General features: G+C 34.0%; 1 protein-coding gene across 6 annotated transcripts in view; it reads right to left on the reverse strand.

Moving 5' to 3' along the window:
- The window catches only part of LOC143234198 (putative polypeptide N-acetylgalactosaminyltransferase 9), a 195,751-nt gene that overhangs the window by 58,419 nt on the left and 111,493 nt on the right, over positions 1-25,839 (reverse strand). For 5 of the 6 annotated variants that reach the window (XM_076471364.1, XM_076471365.1, XM_076471367.1 and 2 more), the window contains one exon: positions 18,019-18,629. In XM_076471364.1, the coding sequence (XP_076327479.1) occupies positions 18,019-18,503 (485 nt within the window). In that variant the 5' untranslated portion in view covers positions 18,504-18,629. Of the gene's footprint in view, positions 1-18,018; positions 18,630-19,877; positions 20,003-25,839 lie in introns of those variants that run through there. The other variant, XM_076471369.1, reaches the window with a different exon arrangement.

Below are 25,839 nucleotides of genomic sequence, written 5' to 3' on the forward strand. Positions count from 1 at the left end.
GAGTTGCAATGCTGATTTGATTTCAAGGAGATTGGTCGATGTTCTATTACATAATGGTCACGTGATTCTTATCCAGATCTCAGTTTTTCTGTCTAAAGATTTACGGTACTAGAAGACACACAAGGCAAATATCAGACGAAAACTGCTTACTATTTTGCTTCACTATAGATTTCGGGTCTACAAGTCACAAGATTATTTGAACCCTTTCCTGAAATTCGTGGGGATCTATACACTACGCTGCTGCTTCTACAATCAGACATCCCTTTCACGAGCCACCTGACGTAAGCACACGGGCCAGCTTTGACGTGTTAACCACATACTGAGAACTGCTGATCTAAATAAACAGCATTTAAAAAAAAAAAGATATCTAACTCTTCCAAAAAAAAACATCAATCTACATTTGGGCGTGGGGTTAGAATGAATTTGACAAGCACATTATCTCAACTACCTGTCAGGGGAGTAAGAACTTGAAGGAATTGAAGTTATAGTATTGGCTAATAGTCAGAAAGATATATATTTTAACAGCAACTTTATGTACACCGCAAACAAAACGTCATGCCCTATTGTAAGTGTGCATAATTTTCATACATTTAAGTCCGGGTTTTTACAATACTAGCGTCATAAAAGATTTTAGTAGCTAACCCATGTTATACTTCATGAAGAAGAGAGAGAGAGAAAAGAAACTATGGGTTCTCCAAAAACGTGTAAAAATGTTATGAAATGTCTCTTACGTAATAAACTGTTTAGAGGTATTGGCATAGGACATAGAAAAATCGTTGCTGTGATGCGCAACGTTCGCATCACCTTGCAGATAGAATAACGTTCACAAAAGTAAAACGTTGTAATTTCACTCGTGAAGAAAATACTCTTCAGTCATTTACCACATAGATAATTTACGTGTTTCAGTATAATTCAAGTAATCACACGTGTCAAACAGCCTGATTTGAATGTCTATTAAGCTGTTCAAGGTATGTCATGCTCTCTTAGTTAAGCCTCTCTGTGTGATCTCGTATGTCATAATACAACGTTTTGATCCGTTAAACTTAAACACGTTAAGCTCTGAATCCACACAAACGTAATACATCTAAAATTATCATATCGAAGTGCAGGATAATTATGACCTGAGAAATACAACTCAATAAGACCAAATATTAGCTACACAGAAATATGATAACGAATTCACGTTCACATGTACATTATTTATATGGATATTTCATGAAAAGCGAGTAAAGGTGAAATTGTGATTGAAGTTCCATTGGAAATGAATATTTTGTGCTTATTATTCGTTGATGTTTATGTTTGATAAGATGAAAGTTTGGGGAAGTGCTTGTGCTTATTTAGATTCGTCGAGGATCGAAATAATTGTCATAATGTGAAGTAAAAAACAATAATACATGACATTTAGGTTCCTGAAAAGAGGGTAACTGGTAAAATTCACTGAAAACATGTATTATTATATAGGAAAATATGTATGAGACAGGAAGAAAAGACAAAAGCGAAAGTTGTGTTTATGATAAACACCCATGTACCCGCTAATGTTATACACTAAAATTAAGTTTGACTGACCTTGATTATTGACCTTCAAGATTAAATTACCTCTAGATCTTAGTGTAGCGCCTATTATACAAGATCGGTCAATATCCACTCATTCGGTACTGAAATATGTCCAGATGTTTTATATCTGGCAATTACCTTTCTACACTGACCTTTGCCCATGACCTTCAAAAGTTAATCAAATCTAGTGCTTGAAAAATAGGCCTGCTCAAAATCCATCCAACCAACTTTGGACATATCCTGTCCATAAGATAGGGACGAACGGACGAGAAAGCCAACGAATATGACCCGCTAACGCTTTGCGAAGCAGTAAGGGCACAGAAACATGTGATTTTACATAAAATAGTTTTGTAATAAACTGCCAAAAAAAAGGCATAAATTAACAGAAACAAATCAGTTCTTTAAAGTGTTCATAGTCGTAAATTATCTTAACTTAATAATATAAACTCTTTACTAGTTTGTAATATGATACCAATGTGACGAATTTCAAATCGCAGGTTCTAGTCGTTACTACAAATTTCCTGCGCTAGCGGAAAAGTTTAGCAACAAAAGGCAAAAAGCTGTTAATAATAATAATAATAATAATAATAATAATAATAATAATAATAATCTTCTGTCTCTCAGTTAACAGCTTTTATATGAATCACGCGAGTTTCTCAAAGTTTCAACGATGTTCAAAAACGCGCCAGGGTTTACGTGAAACAAATATTGATTCTTACTCTCAAAAATTTACAAATTTAGAGAACAGACGGGACTTACGCAATACACAATGTAAAATATATGTCACCTGCAAAAAAAAGAAAACTATACTGAAACAAGCACAGGTATTAAAATAAGCGTATAAGGGTAAATCCGTTACACAATAAATCGAGCACTCTCAGAAAGCTGACTTCCCTTCATGATAGTTAAGTATGTTCCTCTGTTAGATATTTGTTGTATACTCCTCAAAACAAACATTTTAGTTATGTCATTGTATCTTTAAACTATAGCTCTCTACACAACAAAATAGCACAGACCATAATGTCTCCTCTATCAAAGACGGCATCCGACCCACACGAAACAAAACATTGTTTACAGTCAAGCCTTTCACACTTAAAAAAAGAAAAGAAAAAGACCTTCACTAACAACAACGATTAAAATATTTCTTTCAAGGATGTTTATAGCGTCTCTAAATATATTTTGTAAATTTCTGAAATGTAAAACAAACTGAAAAGCTGAAACAATTCCACGTGTTGTTGCTTTCAACCAGTCTGCTCCCAGGCAACCTAACAGAGTTCCTCTGGTTATCAATATTATTCAAAACTCGCACATGCTTCACGCATCCCGAAAAACATTTCTATCTTCTACAAACCAATGAATGTCTGAAGTAAACTTTCCTGAAATTCCTGTTATTTCGTTCCCAAAACAACGAAAGCTTTAGAGATATATCGTTCACACAACAACTAATTATACTGCATCTTAGAATGGCTGTTCATCGTGTAATAAAGTTCGATGTTACAGATGCAAATGTATAGAATTTTAATATAAATTTATATAAAAACTTCAATACTTTTTGTTGACCAACATGAAAACCAACCAGCACAGTTGATTACTTGAGTTTCTGAGAAAACTATTCGAGGGTTACTTACGATAGCCGCCCCTAATTTTGAACAGATAAGACAAGAGGGAAGGCAGCTTGTCAACACCACCCATCGCAAACACCTGGTCTATTGTGTACCAACAAATTCCGAGATTGGCTGTCATGTTAAGTCTCCAAAGTTAAAGAGGCGAACATGTTCGGCGACGAGCAGCACAACGAAAACCAATCTCTTGTAAAACTAAAAATGCGATATATTTTAAGCAATTAAAAAAATGCAACCATTAATATGTCGGACAGACCCACACTATCCTTATAGAACAGCTTAAAAATCCCTAATTCTTTGCCAAGACTAAGAACCTACTGTTGCCCTACTCTTTAACCAACTGGACCATTTCATAGATGGTACGACTCTTGTTGGTGTTGAAATTTGGTTTAAATAAAAAACAGACAAGGAAATAAGAGACATAATGGATCAGTAGTTTAAACACTGTTACCCTATATATTACGAACCTCGAGCCCAGTAACTGTGATCTCAGTCCTTTAACTTAAAATCAAGTGCAGACAGGGAAATAAAAGAAGCATCATGGATGAGTAGTTTAAACCCTACACAGCACGAGACTAGAACCCAGTGTTAATTATTTTCATTCTTTAATTTTAATGTTTCTGGAAGATCTTATAAAACTCAGTTTTGAAACGAATTTTATTATGCATTACTACTAATGTTTCGACTCAATAATAATAATAGTAATAATAATAATAATAATAATAGTTAAAAAATATATGCATCTTCGAAATAACTCGAGTAACTTAACACTGGGTCACACTGATCACACTAATATAGCTAATCAGAACTTTAGCATTTGAAGATTTGTTAGTTTGTGTCTTACACAAGGAAAGGTACTTTTTTCGAATAGCACCGTGATAATAATAATAAAAAATTGCAGCTCATTCATGGCATGGAAGAAAACAATTTAATAAAACGAACTTTACAAAGGAGGAAAGCTCGGCACGAGCGCTTCCAAACCTATGATGAATAAATGAATATAGTTATGTAAATTTTTAACAAAATCAGTCCAAAAGATAGGCAAGAGCACGAACAACACTAATAATAATAATAATGTCAAATTATAAATTATAATACGGGGAATTACAGGACGTATCTTGGGGTTTTGAAGTAGCTGCGGATGTGAGACCAATAGCACAATAGGGATTTAGTCTTTAACTGGTTTTAACCCTAATTAAACGCCTACAATGGGTTTGACTACTTTACCTTAGAAATATTTCATTTTAGTTTTGATAAATAAATGTTTTAATTCGTTTTCTACAGAAAATATTCATATAGTGATAATTGAAGACATTTATAACAACGATTTAATTTCATCTCTCGCTATTCCTCGGCTATATTAACGTATCAAATTTATTGCGTGTTAATTCGATTTGTTTAGTTAATATGCTGATATAATACTAGTAAGAAGCAGTGTTATTTAACTGCTAACCATGAAGGACGGAATGTGTTTTTTTATTATTATTATTTTAAGGGTTGGAATGCCTGTCTCAGGAAGATAAAATTATTTCCCCCAAAGCTTCTTAATAACTCCCCAATTTCTTCTGAATGATTATTTTTACTTCCTTTCTGAGATTACCTTCCAAAATTTGCTCGCAGGCAGTGCAAGATGTCACAGATATGGATCAAATGGCCTAGGAACTCGTGCCTGTATATTTCTACAACAAGAAAGGCATGGAACAGGCTACACGGTGGATTTCTATCATTTTGTTGGTTCGACTTTGGTAGATACCTTAAAACTCAAGATGTACATCTTACAATTCTTCGCACTGAATTTTAGGCCTAAAGGTGCTGTGTTTCTTCTAGTCACACGACGTACATGTGTAGACGTACAGAACTGACAAAATTATGTAAACGATTGTGACTGAAATTTAAAGTTTAGAAATGACAGAGAAAATTAGCTTAATTAAATAGCACGATAGAAAAATTAAAAATAATGAAACGTACACTTGGTTAGAGAAAAACTAATATAACTTTAGTCAGAATTGTGTGTTGATATGATCAAATACTTTTCTTCCTTGGAAAGTATGTCAACACAGAAAAAATAATCACAGTAAAACAACTTCGAAAACAGAAATTTCCAAATATCTTTGAGCAACTTCATTCGATTGTAGAGATGAATATTTGTACAAAAATCCGGTGAATAAAACCATCCACATTTTATATTTCGCATTGAATATACTTACCTCTGTCGAACTGATAAACAAAGACAACAAGGTGAGAAATTACGTTTTTAATATTTTCATACTAAATTAATACTTTTTCCTTTAAATAAGTGAAGGCAGAGTTAAATTACTAAAGTTTCATAGCAGAACTTGAGTCACAATTACAGGAAAAGTGTTTTCACATTCTTTACGAAATTTTATAGAAATCGATTGTTTATTTGTTTCGAATTTCGCGCAAACCTACACAAGGGCGAGCTGATCTAAGTCTCTAATTTAGTAGTGTGTGTGTGTTTTCTTACAGCAAAGCCATATCAAGCTATCTGCTAAGCCCAACGAGAGGAATCGAACCCCTGATTTTAAAGTTGTAAATCTGTAGACATACCGCTGTACTAGCGGGAGGCATAGTGTAAGGTTAGAGTGAAAGCAGCTAGTCATCACCGCCCACCGTCAACATTTTGGGCTACTCTTACCAACGAATAGTGGGATTTATCGACACGTCATAACGTCCCCTAGCCACCTGCCCATGCCGGGCCAGACAGAAATCCAGCCACGGTTGATAAACATAAAAAGCAAAAACGAATAATTAATTTAATTAGCTTAATGTCATGTCACTCAATAGTGTGTAACTTAATTATACTGAAAAAGAACGTAAAGACCTTGCAGGAAACAAACTGAAAACAGCAGAAATTTAATTAAAGAGCTTAGTTTTACATTGAACTATTTTCCTAGTTTCTATTCATGAACAAGTAATTGTTGTACTGACATTTTAATGAAAGTTTGTTTTTGTTTTTTTTCTAATGTTGATTTAACGACGGGAAATTTCTTAATTTTCTTTGAATATTCATGTATACCTTTTATTAAATACAAGTCTTGTAGCTAGTTGAGTTTCTAAAGTACTTTCGACACAAATTATTCTAGAACGCGCGAGTAAATTATTCGCTTCATTGATGAATTACACAAGTTACGTAACGGCTATAGATTACGAAAACGTCGATGTTTTTTCATAAACAGCTCAAATCCAAGGTTACATTCCCCGGTGGATGAGTGCAGATTTACCATTATAAGTTTTGCGGTAAAATAAAAACAACCGTACCAGGTAAGTAGGAACCCAGTGGTGCAGTTATAAACTGATCTGAACAGTGAATGATAAACCAAGATGTGTCTTAATGTAAGGTTATGATCGGAAAAACATACAACATTTTTGCTCAAGATCAAAGTTCTAACCAGCCAAGGCAGTACATACAATTATCCCTGCTTTCATATTTCTTAAAACAAGAATTTATATTATTGTCCAAATCCTGAAATATGGCACATTGCGAGCTACTACTTGGGAACTAGGAAAGTGTTTTAGACGAAGCAGAACATTAGATATCTTCTTTGATCCTAATTCTATGTGATGGATTTTTGAAAAGAAACGTAAAAAATTTCGAAGTGCGTAGTTAATATTTCATACAAACCGCACGTTGATTCTGTATTTCAGAGCTGGCGATCCCGGTTTGAGTCTGTACAATACAATAAAATATTTTCCGCATTTTAAGCTATGGATGCTTTATAAGAGTAACAGTCAACCTCTTAGAAGTCGGGTACTATTGAAAGGCTATCTCACATCTGGTTAGCAGTTTAAGATTAGGGACAACGGCAGATAGTCTTAGCTTAACTAAAAATGGAACCGTAAACATATTTAATTGAACATGTTTCCATCACTACAGACTCCATCACTAATTTGTGGAAATATAGATTATACACCAGAGGCATCGTTAGGTGCTTAAAAATTGGAGGCGTGGGCCCATAGGCGCAGTAATTTTCGGCGTTTCAGTGCGATGTTATTTATATGACATTCCACTTTTTCAAGACACCAAAATGGGTACAAATTTCTTTCACACGTAAATTTCAAGAGCACGCTGCAAACGTTTTACTGATATGTTAAACAATTCGAATGTGTGTGTTTTAAAGAGATTTTTTACAATGATTGAGTGATTAGTGAAAGATTTGATTAATTCCGACTAGACAACCGCAATGACAAAATATGAAAACTTACTATCCTAGTAACAGCTAATATAATAATTCCAACTAGGTAAGTTTTTATTTTGAGCCTTTTATTTTTTAACCCTCCAACATTCCAAATTTAACACTTCCCCCATCTGTTTGATTTCAAATAATAGTAAAATTAACAAATTTAAACCTGGGCTGTGGAACGGAGGTTCCACGGATCGCTCTCCGTTACAGCCAAAAACAATAATATAAAAATCCCGTTACAAACATTTGCAAACAATCATTTAATAAACTAATATGCTATTATTTCAAGAAACAAATAACATTCCTATTAATATATATTCCCCAGGAAGACAAGCATCTCTAAGAAAATGTTTTGCATACAAACAAACTAGAATTTTAACCCCCGGTTAAAGTAAGCGTGCCATGTTGTGACAATTACACGTTTAAAGAGATTATTTATATCTCTTGGAAAAGACATATTTTAACAGTTTCGTCATTCACACTTAAAGCTATTTTGTGTGTTAAGTTTAGTCGCTTATGTTAATTTTCTAACTTTCTGAAACCATCTGTTTAGGATACAGCTTACAGATCTATTCTACTCTCTTGTCCAGTTTAGCTGTAGTTAAACCTTACTTAGATTTATTATCAGCGACATTCTTTTCGGTGTCACTTATAAATAACTAACTCCTACCTTCACAATAAACGCTCATGTAAAAACAGTTCAGTAGTAGAACAATATACAATTTATTATATTTTTTACTCCTTGCAAATAAACTCCTTTGCTCTATATATCCTTTATTATAGAATCAAACGGTAGTATCCTTTATTATAAAATCAAACGGTAGTATCCTTTGTTACGGAATCTAACAGTACTACTATCGTCCTTTGAAACGTTTACGATTAAGAAAAGTCATGGATTCGAATCCGGTCGGCCATAGTTTTACTTCTTCAGGAAAGGGGTATGCTTTAGCAGGTAGTTTATATAAATAGTCAAACCCCCTTAGAACACTGTTTGCATCAACTGTTCTTAATTGTCAGATTTTCATACTAACGGCCTTGCCTCTTCATGTTTGTAGTTGCCTTTTGTTGTTTTTTAGATGTATTTAAAATGTTAGGCAAAACAAGTTGCATGAAATATTTTGAACTTAAGCGAACACGTACGTGACCGTAATTAATACAAGGATTTCCCAGTCTCCTTACAATGAAAATAAACATTTGCACTAAAGATGCATGCTTGTTAATATTCATGATCGAAAACCAACACTATGATTTTAGACTTTGCTAAGTACTGTAAGTCTGCCACCGAGATTAACGTATCTATGACGTGATCATTCTAATCTATTTTATGTTAACCCGACTTCTGAGCCTCACTTTTATCGTGTATTCCAAAACAATGCGTACTACATACAGCACACAAGAATTTGCCATTAGATGTAATGTCCAATTTATACACTCGATGACACACACACACAAACGTATCTATATGGCCAGTTTCATTAGTTCAACACAGAAAATCGGGCGAGACCAATTACATGTTAGTTTTACTCTGTTGCCTAATATTAGACTTGATATTAACTATAACGACTATACAACGAACAATATATTTAAATTAGTCTATTACCTCTTCTTACATCTAACTAAAATATCATTTAGGCGTCCAAACGTAGAATACATTACACAAAAACTTGAGATTCTAAAATTTACTCCAGTTTGCAAGCATTCACGGAACAAAATGAAGTAAACCTTTCAAAGACTTAAGATACCCCTTTGCAAGTTGTAGACAGAAAATAGAACTGTTTAATGTTCTACACAAATCAAGTTGCAAACCGTGAATAAATTATAGAACGTCTTAATTTTATATACAAATTCCTTTGCAAGCCCTGGACAAAACATGTAAAAACTGTTTAATGTTCTATAGAAATCCTATTATAAACCCTGAATAGAACATAGAACTCCTTAATGTTCTACAAAAATCCTTTAAAAGCCCTGGAGAGAGCGTAACATTGTTTAATGTTCCAGAGAACTATTTTACAAACCCAACAACGAATAAATAATTTAGTTTTTACAGAAATCACTTTGCAAGCTCTAAATACAATAAACAAGAGCCTGATAATATTCAATAAAAGTAAACCTGGATTATTATTCAAACAAAAACGTTTCTGAAGTTAGAGACATACACACAACATCAAAATATTCTGTTACAAATATAAAAGGGTTTTGTTTGTTTGCTTTTTCAAATTTCGCGCAAAGCTACACGAGGGCTATCTTCGCTAGCCGTCCCTAATTTAGCAGTGTAAGTCTAGAGAGAAGTCAGCTAGTCACCACCTCAACCGCCAACTCTTGGGCTACTCTTTTAGCAACGAATAGTGGGATTGACCATCACATCATAAAGCATCCACGGCTGAAAGGGCGAGCATGTTTAGTGTGACGGGGATTCGAACCCGCGACCCACGACAACGAGTCAAATGCCTTAACCACCTGGTCATGCCGGGCCAAATATAAAATACTTCAAGAAACACGATAAATTTTAGAGTATTAAAAATAATTAAATTGTGTTAAATTTTCTTACATTATAGACAAACATTTGTAACGTAGTAATACCCCATTAGAAAGCAGGAACGTTTCAAAATGGCATAAAAAAAAAAGAGAAAAAGACGATAAAAAATTTACATAACAATCAAGAATGGTTAAGTGTTTACTTTTCTGTCCGTGCCAACAATCTTCCAAACCAAGAAAACCATCTTAATAAACAACCAACCAAAATTTACGGTAATTTTATTGGTTTTCAAATAGCCATGTTAATTCGGTTTGTGTGATGTAGACGCGCCCACACCATATAACTGGATCATCTAATTTACAAAGTTACGATGCCATTTTGCTCAAGTTTTCTTTACCGATATCGCTAAGTTGTTTTTATAGTGTTATCTCTGTCTGAGGCTTCTCTGTTTGTTAGAAAATATACCAAATTTGAATAGGCTGGAAAAATGGAAGAAAGTAATTTGTTATTAATAGAGGGGAACACAAAATCTGAAGTACTACAACATGCAATGAAGGAAAAAACATTTACACTATTTTGTTATTTAATATAAACAACCTAAAAGTGACCAAATCGTCACCAGTAATGTGTAATACGAAAAGAGAACCAGCACAAAAGCACGTCCTAAACATTCCACCAATCAGGAACAAAAAGCTCGAGTCTCATAAAACACGATACTGGGTTTAAGAATCTACAGATTAAGACCAAGGCTTACGTCATACATGCAATAGCAAGTTGGGCACAGCAGTGAAGCAGAATCAGCTGGACATTTTTACAACTTTTACTAACAATAAACTGGAAACTTTCCAGTTTCGCTGCGCCTTACAACATCGCGGTAATCCAACTAGACCCACGTAAATCAACATAACATAGTCAGAATACTGCCAACTTAGAAATACGGGACTACTGGAAACTGTAAATCTTGAGGCTTATAAAGTGAATCAGAGTTAAGTCGAGTGTAGTTGCAAAAGAAAACTACTTTTAATCAAAGTGTGTTTCAGGTTGTAACACACAAAACTGTACGTCTCAAATTAATTACGCAAATCAATAAGAACGAGTTACGAATTTAAAAAGGTTGCACCGTAATTCTCGAGTAATAATAACTCTAATAAAGAATTCCCCACACACATACACTCACTCCCACCAATACTACACTGCTAACTGGTCAAGTATTCGCTTAGCAGTTCTTAATATCAAAGTTAAATTAAACACAACCGCATTCTAATCCATTATTATTATTATTACAAACTTGGGCACTATTAGAGTTAACTTACCAAATAATTTTAGTGGTCTTCCTTACCTCTGAAAAATAATTTAACTGAAATTTTTATAACAGTTCGTACACTTTCAATCCAATTTTACAATCTTTAAAATTTATGTTACCCAATTTCTTAAACACCAAACTTCTGCGAACATTGCCAAACCAAACGTCCAAAAGTTATACTATTAAACTATAAAACGAAATAAACAGAACATTCGCCAAGCTTCCACGATACACTTTTCAGAGTTCAGACGTCGCTTTTATCAAAATGTGTAAATCCTTCCAGTATTCACCGCAAATTTTGAAAAAAAAAAAAAAATTCCACGATATACACGTATTTGAAGTCGTTAAGTTTGAATTTTTTCTTGAGTGCTTTAAAAATCTTACTAGCATATTTCTAAACGTAACTCAAACGGCAACTGGAAAACGCACGTGAATTTTTCAAAATTACCTAAAAATCAGTAGGTAAAACATTATCTTTCACAGATTTTTGTGTTCACGTTACAGATCTTAACGTACTGGTTGCCCGATATCAGAGCTCAATACCAAGTCAAAAACAAACAATAAAAACAACTTAAAATTGTAAACCTGAGAAACAAACAACTTGCTCATTGTCTACTCTATTATACAAACTCTTAAATGCTAATCGTTGAGTACATATATAAGTCTACGAGTTATATTAGCTGAATCAGTTATAACTATTTCTTCCGAGAGTGAACGTTAAAATTCGGTCTGAATGCCATCCAGGAATTTCAGCCTAAAATTTTCTTCTTATCCATACAAAGATGGACAGATATATTGATCGATCGATAAATAAAATTAGTAATTTGTTAATTTTTCCATCGTTGTATTATTTAACTCGTATGAAGATTTATCAAGTGCAAATTAAACATTTCTACTCCTTTCATATCTCTATCGTCAAGGTGACTAATACACAGAGAATCAATTATGTAATTTCTAGTGTTAATTTTCAGCCGTCATCGTTTTCGAAGTGAAGTTCAAAAGGTATTACTGACGTTCAAATCAGTGTAAAATGTCATTATATTGAGTTAATCCTGGATTAGTAAGTTAAAAACAATCCCTCATCCAACTAAGCTGTGAATTTTTATAATATCACTTTAAACTGTGTTCATTACTAAATAACAATGCTCTTTATAAGATAGCAGATTGATCCATATCCTTCACTTGAAAATTGAATCTTTCTCTTGATATACAAGGGAACACTGTAATTGATACACCCTCATTACTAAAATTACGGTTTTAAACATGCAGCCTGCGTTGAAGGTTACGACGCATTTATTTCCTTGAAAGGGAACCAAAGACTGATTGAAGGAGTCACCTGTTTTAACCACTGGCACCAGAATACAGATGTTGTTAGTCAGTCAGTAGACTAAAACAACGAAATACTCTGATATAATCTGCATTAAAGAATAACGTAAATGAACACTGATAATCCAATTGAATTTAGCATTTATTATTTTTAAATAGTTTCATAAATTATTTGAAAGGTGTTCTATTGGATTTGCACGAGCTTATACGCTTCAACAAATTAATGATAATAACAGGGGATTAAAGAACTTGAAGAAAAAAGTAGATAGCTTTGAGTTATTTTAAATTTTGTGCAAACCCATTCGGGAGCTAATTACGTTAGCCGTCCCTAGTTTAAACACTGACAGAATAGAGAAAAAAAGACAGCTAGTCAATTCTTAGGCTGGCTGTTCTTATCAGCGAAGAGTGGAATTGATCGCAACATCACAACATGCTCCTGGGTACAAGGGCGAGCGTGGTCGGTGATGGGGGTTCAAACCCGTCACCTGCAGATTGCAAGTCGACCGCTTTAACTACCAGGCCATACCAAATGGATACGCAAGTTAAATCTTTCTAAACACGATCAACAGGCAAACAAATTCACAAAGTATATTGTTTTGTTTCGAATAAAACATGTTTAAAAGCGAAGGTATAAGTTTAATAAAACAAACAGAAACGAAATCAAAATACGTGCGTGTTTCCTGAATCAAACAAACTGATTGGATCTAAAAGTGACCAATAAAGATACTTAAACAACGACCTAGTTACTCGGAAATGAAATAAAGATGGAATGGGTATAGGTGGTATCCACAAGAAACAACAAGAGAATAATTCGTTCCCTCCTATTTTTTGTTTTTCAATTTCACAAATGACCTAGTAGGTGTTACACAATCATCACAATTTTTGTTGTTGTTTTTGAATGTCGCGCACAGCTACACGAGGGTTATCTGCGCTAGCCGTCCCTAATTTAGCAGTGTAAGACTAGAGGGAAGGCAGCTAGTCATCACCACTCACCGCCAAGTCTTAGGCTACTCTTTTACCAACGAATAGTATGATTGACCATCACATTATAACGCCCCCACGGCTGAAAGGGTGAGCATGTTTGTTGCGACGGGAATTCGAACACGGATTACGAGTCGAACATCTTAACACACTTGGCCATGCCAGGCCGATCATTGCAACAAAGATTATAAAAATACTTTATACTATTGTTACTTGTGGTTAAGTGAGATAGGTCTAAGGCAAATCACATGGCAGGAAAGCAATTTGGTCCGGGCCTCAAATTTAGTTGGGTGTTTTTTTTTTCATTTTTTAAGTTTCGCGACATGTTTTTTAATATGCATCCCAAGATGTGACACTTTCAGGTTAAAGCTGCAAATTACGAATACGAATTAAATATTCAAATTAAGTTTCACTTTTCATTTTGGGCTAATGTCTTATTTCATTTTCAGGTGTCATTTCTTTTTTATTATATCCAAGAGCCCCAAGGTCCCTCTGAATATCTGAGATTGCCTGGGCCCAACTCACGAACTGAAAACCAAGTTCCTGACGTAACAAGAGCTGTCAAAGCTCTACTATTACGTCACTATTTAAAAGAGAAAACGGTCTTTGTTAAAATTATCATCACCACTTCAGAATAACTGATACTTCGAAAACACGTTCACAATCACTAACTTCTCACGTTGTATCCTTCTTTCTTGTTTTTCTTGTGTCCAAACACCACGTCAATAAAGAACTTGATAAAAGAAATGAACTAAAAATGATAACTTGAGCGCCAGTGACACATGAAAGACATCTGTGATACAAAAGATTTTCTTCAATTCAACACTATATAATGACGAACCAAGATTTATTACTTTCATTAACTTCCTGCCTATAAATGTCCGAATGTGAGCTCAAACAATCCGGCAGCATTGAATACACTCCTCTTCTTGCTGTGTCAGTGTATTTTCACCTCGAATGACGTGCTTTATCTCCTGAGTACAAAAGAAAAATCTCTTTAGATTGTTCATACATCCGTTGTAATGTTTCCTCCTGGTCAATAATATATGTTAGAAAAGCTTAATATACATGTTACTTAAATAGTAACAAGTCTTAAACTTCACAAGATTTGTTGAATATTGCTCGAATGTTAATATTACTACCTGTAGAACCTTAGGACTTCTATAAAAACAAAGATATATCTAGTGAGGAAAAAAAAACAGTAGGTTAGAAAGGCGGCGTGTAACTTATCAGGAGTGGCTAAATAAGCTGTTCATATAACAAAAGATAAAACGAAGATATGACAGATATCATCCTCTCTCTCAGATGTGTTTTTCTAGGACTCGTGTAAGTATTTTACGCAGAAAATTAAAGGGTTTAAAATTGTTAAAAGAACGGCAAAATTTTTCTAACACTATATACAAAGAATTTATATTTTGAAATTACTTAACCAATTTTTATTTGATAGCGTGTGCATTAAGTGTTTTTATACAAAGTCTGTAGTCATTGTAACAAGTTTTATAGTTTATAACTGACATGTTCAAGTTTTTTAAATCCTGGCTCATTCTAGAACAAACTTGTTTCAAATGTTTTTGTTTTTTTTTTTGCAACCGAAATTAGAATTAAAATGTTTTTTGTTGGTTTTTGTCATTTGTATGATTTTTTAGAATTTCGTGCAAAGATATACGAGGGCTATTTAGGCTAATCGTCATTACTTCAGTAGTGAAAAACTCCAGGAAAAACAACTAGTAACATCACCTACCGTCAGCTCTTGAACTGTTCTTTTATCAACAAATAGTGGAATTAATCGTAACATTATAACGCCCACACAGATGAAAGAACGAACACGTTTGGTGTGACGGGGATTCGAACCAGTTATCCCTCAGATTATGTGTCGAGCGCCCCTAGCCACGCATTGTTAACCTGAAGATGATCTAAGAGGGTCGAATCATCGTTCTCTACTTTATTTTAAAGGTTTCAATACCCACACCAACCTTCTTCAAATACATTTTTACTTCAAGTGGGTTACTCGTCATCACGAATTTGAAATTTGCATGTGTTACGGCACTCGTTTGAAAAGTAGCGCGAAAACTAAAAAGGTATATCTGCGCCTAATTTTAAAGTAATATATTTGAGAAAACGCAGATAGTCAACAGGATTCACTGCCAATTATTACAATACTCTCATTGTATACTGGGATTTCACCATAATTTGTATTACGCACCCACGGTTCCAAAATGTAGCGACCGATTTTGCGGCAACAGGATGCGAACCTTAGGCCTTAAGACTCAAAATTCGGCTTGCAAACCACAAGACTTGGTCCGGCCATATCTGCAATATTTCTGATGCAAAAATGGTCTTCTCTAAAAATGGCGTGCGTCTAAAAAGAAATTTTAAATCGGACTTTGATAGGTTTCAATTTTTCTTCAATGAATTTTAAAACTTTTCAGCATTTATTAAGTAATCACGATTTTTTAAAAAAGTTTAAATACCAAGTATATCTAAATTGAGATTTCTTACCTATTTCATAAAAAAATAGAAAAAAGCATTTGGAACTATATCTTCGTGGAATCTTAGGAGTAACGAAGTAATACGCGGTAAATAAAACTAAATGGCTCTTAAATTAAAAATCGCCTATCATATATTTGATTTAATTTTACACATTCCTCGAAAACAGTTTGAAATTTTTTATCATATCAGTAACTATTTCAGTCGCTATCGTAACACTACTATCATTGGTCTTTTAAAATATAGCCACATCTTTGGAAATTTCATAGAAATACAGGGTAAAATTTGTAATGGACAGCTACTACCTTTGTTTCCTTTTTGAAAACAGAAAAAACATTGACCCATTTGCTCAGACCTCAGCCAACCGAAATGTCATCCACTCAAGAAAAACAGATGCAAACCACTACAGATCAAGGACATGGTTATTCAACAAAAACAGTTCAAATTTGACTAAAATTATTGCACACACCTGTGCACAAAGGCACGTGAGCTATTGATCTAATATTTTACTACAGCTTCACTTGACAGTAAAAGTAGAGCATTAAGTTTTTGTCATTCAGATTAAAAATAGCTAATTTGGAACAACAGAAATCTATATGGATAAAAAGGACGTGCAGATACGTAAAAATAGATCAGGCCAAGTAAACTAGATTAGCAGTTTCTAGCTCAAGTTTTCAAAATAATAATACAGATGAAGTATTATAACTGATTTTTCATTGTTAATTTTTCAGTACAAATTTATTAAACATTACAAAATTACCCTAATTAAAGAGCATTTAGCGTCACGTGATATCAGCTTAATTTGAGCAAATAATGATAATGCGTGATACAGCTTTACCGACTGTAGCGGGAGATGATGACATGAAACTGTTAATCTAAATTCCACGGCGTTACTATAAAGGAAGCTGTTAACACTGTTTTAGAGAGGAAACCTAACAAATCTGGTTGGATGTATCTGCCATCACTCCCAAAGTGTCACAAAAACCGCGGTTTGGCTAATTAATGAATGCATATTTGTTGTAAAATTCACATCAATGCTAAAGTGTACTTATTAGTTTGGCCAACAATTTTTGATTTCATCTGTCAAGTGGAACACTTAATTCCTTTTTTGGTCGCCCCCCTTTTTTCACACCTACGATAACACTTACGTCATTATCTTGATTTGATTTTATTATCAGACAGCGCCGACTCTACACAGCCCTCTAAAATTTGTTTTTGTTCTGTCGTACATGCAACAACGTGCAACTACACCATTGGAAATACCCGTATACCACGATTTGTTTGCCCCTAATTTAGCAGTATAAGACTAATGGGATTGATGGAATAGTGGGATTTACCATCACTTTATAACGCCCCTACGGCTGAAAGGGCGAGCAAGTTTGGTGTGACGGGGATTCGAATCCGTAACCATTAGATTATCACAATTTATTCTAAATTTTTGACAGACAAAATTTCACGATTCTCTGTATCGAACCGTGAGTATTTTTGTCGTAGCATAAAGCCCCATAAGATAATTGCATAACACCAGCATACAGGCCTATTTACACGCAAGGTTTGTATTTTAGCTTTGAAAAACATGAATTAATTATGCTATTGCTAAAGTTATATTTTTATTGGCACAAAAATTAATAATCTTTTACAAGCTATAATAGGGCTTTCCTTGAAAGCTAGCAGAGGTTCATCTTTTATAGTATTAATTGCCACGAAATATTATTAATGCTATTTTTAATACCTTTCTGTATAAAGTGATATTAAAGAAAAAATTTTAGATTTTATTTTTTTCGCAATTCATACATTTATGTTCGGACTCTCATTCTTTTATATTTTTAAGAACAAAAACATTAACAATTACAAAAACGTTTCCACATTAAAATGTCAATTCGTCGAGAACACAAGAATCAAGTTTATCAACTATGTCATCTTTCTACACATATCTGTGAAACAAAAGTCACATTCTACATTTCATATTTCTAATAGAAATCTAAAACGCTAGAACCTTAATCTTACCAACTTGCATAACTAATCGCTGCTTATAACATCTAAAATTAGTTAAATTATTAAACTTACTCCTTATCTCTGACGTCAGGAAGGCTTCTGTGAAGAGATAGAAGGTCGCTGATGTATTGGTTAAAAGCATTCTTTTCCCATCCTTGCTTCACCATGGCTTGCTGATTCTGGGTCAGGTTACTCAATTTAACAGGTTTCCCCATCTCTCCTGGACCTTCGGGATCTCTAGGTGGAGGAAGCACCCCATGTCCTTGGTCTCCGGGGACATCAACTGCTACACTATCTTTATGATACTTGTGGCGAACTCCTGGAGGTTGTGGGGGTAAAGGTTGATTAGCTATTGAATCATGTTGGTGGTTGGCTTCTTTAAATTTGTTGGTACTATCTCGTATTACGTTATTGTTTGGAATGTTTCTCGTTTCAACATCTTTGCCCGTATTCACTTTCTCATTATAGGCTAGTAGAACTGTCACCAAAAACCACGTGATTATTATGAGCACCAGAATCTTAATGACAACACTTCGTCTTCGGGGGAACAAATTCATAATGGCACGTATGACACGGGTAAGCGTTGATACAAGGATAAGACAAAAGAGGTAAGACTATTATAGGTTTTTCAAATGCTTCAAGTCGGTGATAATATTCGAGATCTTAGATGAATGGATGGGTGCCTAAAGGAATAATGCAATCGTAATACAATTAAGAAACCTAGCTCTGAAATTTTTTACAACGCAAGAAACAAATTGGCATATGCTGAGTAAATAAAACAATCGTTGCAATTGTATTATTAAAAAATCTTAATGTAACAAAAATGAAATTTCAACTGTCTATTGAACATATCTATTAAATTATTGGTATTTTCCTATTGTTACTCTTTCGTGGACTGTTTAAATAATTACACTTAAAATATTTATTAACTTCCGTTTGATAACACAAACAAGTATATCACCTTTTTACTTGTTAAAATTATAAATTTACACGCGCAAACATGCACACACATATGCATACATAAACAAATCACAGCTACTTTTTAGCCGCAGCATAGCGGCTCATAGAATAGCTCTGAGTTTGTTTTTTGCTGTTGCTGTTTTTCTCAAGTACAAATTTTTTTAGCTCATTGCTCCATCTCTTTACCGATTTGAAATCTAATTGCGGCTGTTGAGAATTCCCTCGCTTTGTTGCACAAATTACTTTTCACCATACAACTCAAATATCTTTATTACAGAGATGAACTTCTCAGTACCGTAACTGAAACCCAATTTGGTTTAAATAATAATTTTTATAAAATCAATAAAGTTTTACATTTATTTATTGTTAACTTTATTTAGACGTACTTTTAAGAAGTCACTTAAACTTGGTCACAATCGGTCGTAAACGTTCTTTATATAAAATATCGATGTATTTTGCACAATTAAACTCAGTTAATGTTTGTGTATCATACACTACTTTAACAATAACGGTAATGTAACGTTATTTAAAAAATTAAAGTGTATTATGTTTTAATATATAGACATACACAAATATAGTCAAAGCTTGTAATATTTTCGACATGAAGGACAAAGTGAGGCTGGAAGTGACTAGGATATACATATAAGAACGGAAAAGTTGTTTTTATAGTGTTTGTTGTTAACTATGTTAAACACATGATTACAGATGCGCTTTACCTCCAAAAACTCTCGCATTAACCTTCAGGTGGCAACAAATGTTTATTATTAATATTCACGTGCGATCTAAAAGGTTCATTTCTTACTGGTGGAGTAAATATAATACAAAAACGAGAACACAGAACGCTCTTATCTCTACACTCGATGTTTTTCTTTACGTTAGTGATGGTGTGTGTTTATTCTAGATGTCACATTTTCAAAAAAAAAATAAAGTATCCAGTTAAATAGTTACGTTTGAATATTTAAAGTACTTACTTATATGGTTATGTTTGAATATTTTGATGAACCAACTGTAAATTTTATGGGTAACGAACAGAAAATAATCGTTGAAATACCTTCTAGCACAGAAGTAATAGACAGTCATTCGCAACTTTTAGAATGAAACAGATCAATATAATACTGTAAAAACAAGCAAGAGATGGAAGAAAAACTGTGGTAAAAGTGTTGGTAAATCACTACGTTCTACGCTATAATGAGTACAAGTTACCATGAATTTTATGATACAATTTTTACAGCGTACAATTGCACTGAGATTTATTTTATTAATCAGAATTTTAGAAAGTCAGACACGTACGTCACTTACTTAGAAAGGATACGATAACGTAAAAAGCCTGAGAGAGAATTATTGGATTTCTGTTGACGTCAGTTCGACTTGACAATCTATATTCTGTCAACTCACCTTATCTATTTCCTGCAGATTCTTTCTTTGAGGTCAATTTTTTAACCCCTTTACCTATCTACTCTGAACCTCTAGCTGGTTAAAAAAGAAAGCAAAACTTTTCTAGTTATTGTTCTGAATTTCATTTTTGTAGAAATGCGCGTGATAAATAAAGACAGAGACCTCTGGATAGAGGGAAGCATTGCATTAAAATATTTTTGAAATAAGAAGTTAAATAAGTTTGGGTTTGACGTGCTTGGTGATTCAAAAACTTGGTGTAGTTTAGTACGCTTTTGTTTTTTTCATAAAACCTAGTGTAGTTTTGTGTACATGTTTTTAGCAGGTTGTTTTTCTCGTCCCTTGGGGGAAAGGCGTACTGCAATCAAGTGCGTGTGTGTATTTGTCTGGGTTTCCCGTGCGCGAATCTCTGAAATTAGTTGGACAATGTACATGAAAATTTTACATACGATGAAAAGTCAGTATAAGACCATTCCTCGATAATGTACATGAAAATTTTACATACGATGAAGAGTCAGTATAGAACCATTCCTCCCCAAATTTATTCCGGATCCAATTCCGGATTCTGTATCACTTTGAAGCACTTTCTTTATAATAGCATTTCAGCGGTTTGGGGTTAATAACTCTACGCTGTGATCTGATTTGAACCAAAATTTCATGGGCGCATTAACACAGACTCCCCATTATAGTAGAAAAAAAATTATCCGAATCGTTGATCGTTCTGGATCTGAGAAGGATTTTAAATATCGAACGTTAAAATTTGAGGTTATAGGTGTACGTATTATCATTAACGACACTGTTTTTGCATAGGAAGAGTTAGGGTTTGTTTGTTTGTTTTTATTTCGCGCATAGCTACAAGAGGGTTATCTGCGCTAGCCGTCTCTAATATAGCAGTATAAGACTAGAGGGAACACAGCTAGTCATCACCACCTACCGCCAACTCTTGAGCTACTATTTTACCAACAAATAATGAGATTGATCGTAACATTATAACGCCCCTACGGCTGAAAGGGCGAGCATATTTGGTGTGACGGGGATTTGAACCTGCGACCTTTACATTACGAGCCGAGCGCACTTACCACCTGGCCAAGCCGGACCAAATGTTAGAGAATGAATGTTTATCGACATCTTCGAGGTCTCAGTCTACGTAAACGTAGCAGACAAATTCCGAGAAAATCAGAGTTTCTCCTCGTACAGACCTACAAAAACTTGTACACAAAAGTTAAACATACAACGGACTTTATCTTGAGACCAAACATACAAGTCTTATCGTTTATGCATGCAGTCTCACCTCAGCTCGCGTTTCATTAATTACGCTTTAAGAACTAGCAAAATAGTTTTTACATAAGATTACAGGGTAGTAAGGATTAATACGACAAAAAAAAAGTCGCGTCAGATTAAAAAAATCATGTGCATATAACTTAATCCCTAATGTGGCAGGTTAACTTGTTTATATTTATTCCACCAGATAGCGCAACAAGCAACATCTTTATACTCGAATGAACATAAATGATTTATATGCTGTCACCAACGTAATTAGACTTTTTTAAATATAATTACACATCTAAGAAAAGAACTATATGTAGGTTAAAGGAATCGAACCCCGAATGTAACCGTCACAAACTCTCAATTTTACCACTGAGCTATTCGGAGTATAGTGATCATTGTTACTCTGGTTGTTACTGCCAATTGTGCTATCAACATAATAACGACTGTCACATTATTTGAGTTTCCACTACATCGGCAATTCAAAAACACTGTCGTTTCATTTTTTTGTACTTCCGTTATGTTACGAAATTATAAAACTTGGTATTCCTCACGTCTATGCTGTGTCACGTGTTTTTTGTCTTGGTTTTTACGTCTACTATATTAGGTCAAACTATAATGGTTATCTCAAAACAACGTAACTCATCCAGTTTCACAAACACTCCATTTCATTCCCTTCGGCGTGTTCGTGTGTTAAAGAACTGAAGGTGCTTGTGCCTTTATACGGAGCTTCAAGTACGTTAGGTTTTATGAAACTAACCCAATGATTAGACCGAATCTCTCGTGTAACTCATCAATCACTTTCGGCTATCACGAGGTAAAAGAGAGAGAGAGCTGACCACAAGAAACTACGTTCCTTAGTTCTGTCTGAAGAAGGAAGGGAGCTACAGATCGATAGGCATGTAAGAATGATGTTTTATTGAACATTGAATGTGGTAACAGATTAAATAACGAAAGTCGTTCTAGTGATTAGACATGTTTCAAAAAGAGAAATATAAAACATTCAGCTTTCAAAACTACAATCCTCATTCATGTATGAACCCAATAAACTCTTAGAACTAGCAATTATATAATAAACTACATAATACAACTAGGACCCAGCCTTATGAATATTAATACATGTTAATCACATATTTTTCAGATTTTATATATATATACATTCATAATGAGTTCGTTTTGTATCATTTAGTAAGAAATAACAGAACTTATATAATCACTATTACATCTGATTTGTTTTAATGACCATTTTATCAAAAAATTGGTTCGATTTCAGTTTAATTTGTTGCCCCCCCTCAAAGTTTCTGCCCCACCCGGGTACAGCACGTGGTTAAACCAGTGACAGCTCTTATTATTGTTTATAACGCGTTTTATATCTCTTAACAATGAACAAAAGAAATATCAGCTGGTGCATATCGAAAGCTTCTCTTGCGAAAAATAAACTGGTTTTTGTGATTCGCTCGTAACTAAGTGCAGATCACAAATATTATTCGATTATTAGCTTAATCTACTAGTCCACATTGTGCGCTTATGGAAGAAAACGACCGAGTTCTAACAACTATTATTTTTACCGGTAGATATATCAAATGACTCGGCGTGAAAGCAAAACCAACTTAAATTAAAATGGAAAAAAAAACAAAAAACATCAGAGTTAATAGTTAGACTCATGGTTCGAAGATTTCTCTTATACCGGATAACGCAGCTTCTTCGTAAGACTGTATCAGTGTATCAAGTTATAAATTTTATATAAAGGTATGAAAATGAAGACATTTGTGTATGCAAATAAACTGATTAAAAACAAGTTTAATTCATTTATTTATATATTTGTGTTCGCACGTGGCATGGAAAAGTTCACTGCTATATCTCCTCAGGCGTATATTAACACTTGAAAATCAGCTGGAGTACCAATTTCAAATAATGTCGATATGGCGACGATCTGTCTGTTATCATTCACGCCAAATTAAGCAGTGGCCCCGGGCTTCAAGTGAAAATTCTCATATCACTGCTAGTTTTGGGTTGTCTCTTTCTCCTTCACATGATATGCCTTTCTCTGCCATACATACATATACATTTAGCTTCGGCTCATTGAATTGAATTCAGTGGTGACTGTACGTTTCCTTGTGTTACGTCTCGCTACTCTGTCGGGCGTGAATTGGTCGTTACTATATTGAACTTTTCAACGGCAATTCGCTAGTTGCTATTATTAGCAAGTTGAAATGAAAACAGCCTGCATATCTTACGTCTATACAAAGTAACGCAGTTTAACTTCCATCCCTAACTGAAGTTTTGAAGTTCCGTGTTCCGCCCTAACGCTTTGACGGGTATCTTCTATTGAACAAACCAACCACACTCGCAAATTTAGCAAGTCGGATAAAAATGTGATAATTTAACTCGTTAGGGTAGAGTTTACAACGAAAACGATTTAAAAAAACTGTTAATAAGTATAAATAATTAACTAACATGCAAAGAAGCACAAAAATATTCCTATAGCCAGGTATAAAGTTTCAAGTAAATTCTATTCAACTACGTGTACAGTTCAACTCCCTCTACAGTTTGGAATCTCCATTTTTTCAAAGTTGTCTATAAAAATGCGAGTCCTTTATTATTTTAGCGCTAGTTTTACAGATTAAGACTTAACTTTCCATGTGTTAGTTCTAATGATTACTGATCCTAATTCGTAGAAAAATGAATAATTTACAAGAAACGAATCAGGCTTTTCAACTAACATGTATAAAATATTCCTCAGAGTAAATTGACTTGCACACAAAAATCTAAAAAGGAAGCATCACGCGGTCTTACTTTAATGAAACTAAATATATCAACATTTTAACGTCTATGCACAAAGTACTTTCAACAGACCAGTTCAGATCCACAATTTGGTATACTGGTGTCAATACCCTAGTTAACCAGTTGCGTGTGTGTCTTGTACACAAACACGGCAGGCCAATGTATCAATGTTATAATGATGCCCTTTAAAATACTTTAAGTCTGGGTAATATTTTTGAAAGCAATATATTTATATCTGATATATTAGGTTGAGGAATAATTCGTGAGCGTTTTTAAATAATTTCATTCAAGCATTACATGCAAGACTATACAATACTTCAATGCATGAACACATTACACCCAAAACATTTATTATGATACTTTATTTCATGTAATACCTAGGTATATAGTATGCATTGTTGTAAACGAAATTGAAAGAAATTAAATGCGAAAAGCAGATGGTGTCGAAAATGCTCGATTTTGTCCACTTGACATTCCATTTAATGAGCTGAAAATGAAAGCAAAAATTAAAGACATATGAAAATCAAACACACCATCTATTAGAGCAAAACATTATCTACCAACTGACATGAAATATTTTGCGAAAGCGTTTCATTTATGAATATATTTTTTTAACTTGAAAAAACGCTCACGAATTATTCCTCAACCCAATACATAACCCAGGTTTGCCAGAGAAATGTACACACACGACACGTTGTCTAACGGATTACGTGACACATACACGAGTTTCAGAAATGACTCGGTTTGTCAGTGAAACACACAAAGATATACGACGCGTTGTAGAACAAAGTAGTTGACGCGTACATTAGTTTCCGACTCAAACCCAACTTTGCCTTCCATATGTTTAAACCACCGATACTTTCCATTAGGTAATTCATTTAAGTAGAGGCTTCTTTGTGGAAAACACACACAAAGTGTATCATACAACTACTAATATACATTTCTAGAACAAAAATTATATATATACTGCATGTATCTTGCTAAGCTTAACAAAGTTGCTGTGACTTTCTGTATTCTATTCCGCACAAACGCAACGCTGTATCCTTAACGTCTTCCAACTTTGCTCCAACAACTTACAAATGTCTATCAAATCACGCCAACAATCAGACGTATTCTTCTATTTCAAAATAGCTGACAGTTAAATCACACTCGTCATATTTGCTGAATCTAATTAGCTTAAATAAGCATTTCTATCCATATCTAAGAACAGTTAAACTGTATCGTATGTTAAATTCCAAAGATTATATCCTTTTATCTTGCACACGTTGTATAAGCACGAACACTAAGATAATAGAGGTTTATAGTTTTAAGAAGTAAGCGATAAGTGCAACTAATTAACATGCTAATTACGTATTAATGTGTTTACTACAAATTAAAGACACGAACTGAAAAGTTCAGCACTGATTTTAAAACTTTAACAAATATTTCATAAGTTTGATTCGAAATGATCAAAACGAACTTTCAGTGAAGTATCTATAACAATGGATTGAT

The sequence above is a fragment of the Tachypleus tridentatus genome, chromosome 12 (genome assembly GCF_004210375.1).
Source record: "Tachypleus tridentatus isolate NWPU-2018 chromosome 12, ASM421037v1, whole genome shotgun sequence".
In the NCBI taxonomy this organism is placed as follows: domain Eukaryota; kingdom Metazoa; phylum Arthropoda; class Merostomata; order Xiphosura; family Limulidae; genus Tachypleus; species Tachypleus tridentatus.